This window comes from Drosophila miranda, chromosome XR (assembly GCF_003369915.1).
Source record: "Drosophila miranda strain MSH22 chromosome XR, D.miranda_PacBio2.1, whole genome shotgun sequence".
In the NCBI taxonomy this organism is placed as follows: Eukaryota; Metazoa; Arthropoda; class Insecta; order Diptera; family Drosophilidae; genus Drosophila; species Drosophila miranda.
Window position 1 is genome coordinate 36,236,692 of NC_046674.1, and position 5,275 is coordinate 36,241,966.

The 5,275-nt window shown below is 42.7% G+C and overlaps 1 protein-coding gene across 1 annotated transcript; it reads right to left on the reverse strand.

Moving 5' to 3' along the window:
- Positions 1-2,596: 2,596 nt before the first annotated feature.
- LOC117186144 (zinc import ATP-binding protein ZnuC-like) lies at positions 2,597-4,071 on the reverse strand. The gene is made up of 4 exons (XM_033386321.1): positions 3,930-4,071; positions 3,682-3,879; positions 2,845-3,633; positions 2,597-2,793 (listed from the first exon to the last, which is right to left on the reverse strand). Exons 1-4 carry the CDS (start codon positions 4,037-4,039, stop codon positions 2,604-2,606), a joined length of 1,287 nt encoding a protein of 428 aa, XP_033242212.1. The 5' UTR covers positions 4,040-4,071; the 3' UTR covers positions 2,597-2,603.
- Positions 4,072-5,275: the final 1,204 nt, after the last annotated feature.

Here is a 5,275-nt window from a genome sequence, read left to right on the forward strand (position 1 = left end):
GTGCTATTACATAGCGAGAGTGAGAAGTAGGAGAACCAACTTCATGAAATTTTGTATAAAGTCTTGGTTTTGAGTTTTTTAGGCTGGATAACTCTTTGGTAAGCCAAGGGGGTTTTCCAGATCTAATCGGACAAGAAAGCGGGACACAAGAATCAAAAAATGTGCCACGACCACCAAAAGTACAAAGCGGACCAATCAAAACCCCTAATTAGATTATTAAGCTTCGTAAACTCGGCTTTACGAAAGCAACGGACACGTTCCGGTGGCCTTCTCGACCGATCCAATACAGTTGGTCCTATATCTAGCGACATGTCGAAAGTAGGATGGTAGGCATCTTCAGATATAGTGAGCGGCAGGGCTCGGGTTAACAACACTAAGGTCGGATCCTATACAAAGCACAGATTAAGCAATCGACGCGATTTTTCACATGATTGACTTGAGACAGGGACAGGTCAAGCAAGCCATCAACAAAGTCATTTCGTGACATGGGCACTAGGTTACTAGACTCGTTTACCGAAGACCAAACAGTTCCTGGCAAGTTGAAGTCACCAAGAACTATCATATGATCTTTATCTGATAGCGAGGAAGAAACAGCAGTTAAATGGACAAATGCTGCTCATAAATAGAGATATCCGAAGAATGTGAAATGAATGTAGTGAAAGCGGGAAGAATCAGTTTTACACACAGGAATTTCAGTTCCGGTTAAACCTGGCCTGTGAAGTGTTCCGACGTGAAGATAGAGTCCACTGAAATCAGAGCCCCTCCTGCACGTCGAGACGAACGGTCCTTTCTAAAAGTTGTGTACCGACCTGCCAAAACCTCGGAACTAAGAATGTCTGGCTTTAACCAGGTTTTAGTAAACACAATAACGTGGGAAGCAAATGCAACACTATCCCGGAAAAGAATGCTGAGCTTACTACGTAAGCCTCGAACATTCTGATACGTTACTAGAAGAGAAGTTAGTTTTTTGGAAAGGCGGAAGCAAGACGGGAAGTTAAGGAAGAGGAAGTTGAGTTTGAGGGTGGCACACTGGAAAGATTTGTAAGGGATATGGGGGGCCTATTCTTCTTCTTAGCATTTAACTCCTTCACCACCAAATGCTCCGGCCAAAATTTGGCGGAGCAAATGGTGTAAAATTGAGTTGGGGAGATGCTTATCTTAAACGAGGCTATCTCCCTGGCATAAGAGAAATTAAACTTCTCCGCCTTTAAACCCACGGCTTTTATTTTGCTTTGAATAAAAGCAATTACATCATTAGATGTGTGGTCAGGGGCCAGCCGTGAAACAAAAACTTTTCGTTTTGGTGGGACTCCCACCAGCGGTTTAGTCACCACAGGCCTAGTACCTGTGGTGGCAATATCCGGAGGTCCGGAACTTCTATTTACTGGTGGGATCGGGACGGGACAACTAGCGAACTTGCGGACACCACGGACACGGACGCTGCAGACGTACTTGGCTGCACATTCTCCGAGGAGATGAATTCGGATACCGAATCTGCATTGCCAGCAGCTTTCGTTTCCCTTAGAGTGGCAAACGAGATCATCTGCTGCACACTTGGAGTGGTCGGAGTCAGTTTTTCGGCGGCGAACGGCTGAGTGACGGTTGGCACTTGCAAGTCCCGCGGAGTGACCTTTTACGCCTCGGAGACTCATTCAGGAGTTTCAGACTGCCAAATTGAGATTACATGGCTAGGAGCCGATCGTATTGCTTTTTACGGCCAACGGTCAGCTCCTTAAAGCCTCCTTCGCGTCTGCCTCATAACAGCCACCATGTCATTCTCCACCGCACGGCATGCCTCGCAACTGTAATGCAACCCATTACGTTTGGCTATAGCATCACTCACGAGGCCAGAAAATCCAGCGCATCTTGCGTGCACTACGCTGTCGCAGAGCCAGCAGGGGACATTCGGCTGATCGTGGGTGTTCTGATTCTTAGTTTTTTTTGGCGCAGACCACAGCGTATTCCATTTTTCTTATTTATTTATTTACTAAACAAATTGGTATCAGACCAATGTAACAGACAACGCTCAAAGCGGAATTGGTAAAAAAAGAAAGCAGAGTGGAGAGCGGTTATAGCGAGAGGTACTAAGCAGAGAGCGCTATTGCTCAGAAAGTTTAAAGAGCAAGAGAGAACAAACAGTTATTGAAGTTGAGGTGATGGCGAGAGAGTGATAAAACAACAAAAGCTACAAGACGAGAGACGAGAGCTGTAATGCATTGTAATTTACTCACGTCAACAACACAAACACAACAAGCCGACGCCGAAAAATTTTAAGTTCAATAATTAAACACAAATCAAAAGGCATGCACTCGCGAACTAAAATAGATTTCCAGATATTAGGTGAATTAGAAAGGTATTTAATGTTTATTTAGGAAAACACCGGTTGTTTATGTAAAACAAAGGGAAAATATGCGGAGCGCAAAACAAAAACGCGTCTGATCTACGAAAGAGAACGAACGAATTTGAAATTGTAAGTCGGAACTTGTGACTAGATTCAAAAGATTTCATTTTGTCGCTCAGTGTACTTTATGGGGTCGGAAATGCTTATTTTTGTTACATACATCTACACAAATATAATATACTTTGAATGCCGAGTAAAATAATTAGCCTTTTATTTCATAGTCTTCAGAAATCGAATAAGAAGCAATATGAAGGTGTTTGGAGCTTACAGCTGGTGGAGCAATTGAGAAAGAGTACAAAATGTGTTTATTTTTTTCGAGCGTATTAACTATCTGCGACATAGAGTACAAATGATTGGATAGCCAAAAACATGCCGTCTGAATACTCGCTGTCCTGTAATTGGGGAGTTTAAATTTGCTCAAAAACTATATTTTATTTACTTACTTAACAATCGCATGTGGAAATATTTTTTCAATTATACGGCACATCATAAAATGAATTGTGTGTTCATTCTCAGACTTAGGGTGCACTACTGTAGGCCAAGTCTGGACAGTTCCGTCAACATTAGGATTACTTCTATTAAATTTTGATCTTCGGTAGAGCCCCTCCTTTAGTGATTTATGCTCTGAAAGCCTTTGAATATCGATTTGTGCTTCGACGACGTAGTATGTTAAATTCATTCCCAACAGCTCCTGCCGCTCACCAATAGCGGTCATATTTGAGTTACTAATTGTAGCAATGCGCGGAACGGCTTGGGAGTTCAAGTTAGAGCAAGTGTAGACCACTGAGTAGCCTTGTCTGCATATCGCTTCTATCAAATGATGAATATTGTTTTGGCTGATTATATCCAGGTGGGAAAAAGGGTCGTCCAGCAAGATTAAATCAGCATAGCCAGTTAGAGCTATTGCAATACTTAAACGCTTTAGTACACCAAGACTGCATGAGGTAAGCGAAAATAACCGAAAATTGTATAAGTCAAAGATCCTGCACAAAGCCAGTGCCGAGTTTTTCAGATTTACATTTTTTAACCCACGAATTGTCAGCACCATTTCAATAGATTCTAATACCGTCAGCGGATCCAATATTTCATCAACCTGAGCACTATAGGCGGTTTGAATACAGTATTCATGTTCGCTGGGCTGGTTATTAAAGACACTTATGCTGCCTAGAATTGCTTTTATCAACACTGTTTTGCCAGCTCCATTTTCCCCGCAAACGCTCAAAATTTGGTACCTAAAACAGCAATAATGTCAAATTGAATGAGCTCCACATCATACATACCACTCGACCATGAAATTTATATGCTTTAGCGCCGCTTTGGATCCGAAGAAAACTCTCAGGTTTTCTACATGTAACGGCTTGGCCTTGATGGATTGCCGTTCAACAGTACGTGTACGGGACTTTTCCTGAATACAAGTGCTGTCTAGCTCCTTCCGCTGACTTATGTGTAACACATTCTGGTCATACCGACTGTCTGGACTTTAAAATACATTTCTTTACAAGATTTAATTGTCGACTATACAACTTACTTAATGTTCAATAGATAGTTTCGTCGGCGCGGATCGCGTGTGACCCTGTGTAAATTAAAACATATATAAGTCAAGACCCATATCACCAGTATCCACAGATATGTGCACATAAATGAATATAATATTTTGAGCTCCCGTGCAGTTTTATCTAAATATATAAAAGTAGAAAAAGCTGACATATGTAAGTAAAATATAAATATTAAACCAGTTAAGAAGTTATGTTTCCTATTTTTTTTTTCAGCAAATCCCAAGGGTTTTTTTTTTGTTTTTAGGTTTGAAATTAGTATTAGTAAAATCCATGTTCATAACGAAATAAAAATTGTTTGTTAAAGTTATATACGTTTCAAGTTATTTCTAAAGAAATTTGAAATAAACGGGTGTCCGAATAAATGTTGTGCTGACTGTATGTCAGGAAGCCACAGAAGCCTCAAGGGACTTTCTAGAAATTGCCAGAAAAGACTAATTTTTCAGACACTTCAACTTGGCAATATCCTTAAAATTTTTGGTCTGTCCTATTTTTAGACTTTAGTGATGTACCAACCGGGGGGGTATGAACCATCGCGGGAGTGTTTAGGTGGTTTTAAAGTCCCCGAGAATCGAGGTGTTTTTAGCATAGGCCAGCAGTTCCTGTGGCGTCCTCTTGGCGGCATCTTCCAGTGATGCCAGCACTGGGGCGCCCAGGTATCTCCTACTTGCCCTTGAGAGAGCCGGACAGTTGAAGATGACATGTGCCCCAGGCTCATCGCATTTCCTACAACTGTCTCTGTTGGTGATGCCTAGCTTTGTTGCATGTGCAGTTGCAAGGCAATGACTTGTTAGTATTCCCACTAACAATCTACAGTCCTTTCGTGGTAGGTGCAGTAGGTAGTAGCTAAGTTTCTTATTGCGTTCCTTGCACATTATTTTCGAGGTTCTGCAGGTGGTGGTACTCCTCCACCTGCATTCGGTTTGTGATCTAGCCTGCTTCTCTAGATCGCTTTGCAGCGTTCTAAGGGAGACAGGTACGGTCTCGGTTCTCCTATTCTTCAGCCCGACGCCTTCCTTAGCTAGTACGTCCGCCGCCTCGTTTCCTTCGATGCCTTGGTGACTGGGAACCCAATAGATCCGCACTGACTTTGTTGTGCTTAGGGTATCTAGTGCCTCCCTACTCGCCAAGACACTTCTGGAACTGACCGCGGACGCCTGCATGGATCTGATTGCCACTTGGCTGTCGACGAATAGATTGACCGCATGGTGTGCTCGCTCTATAAGCTGAGCGACCTCTGCTGCTGCGGTAGCTTATACGACAGCCTTATCTCAGGGTCTGTGCAGAATAAGCCCGCTCCTACTCCTCCGTCCATCTTGTA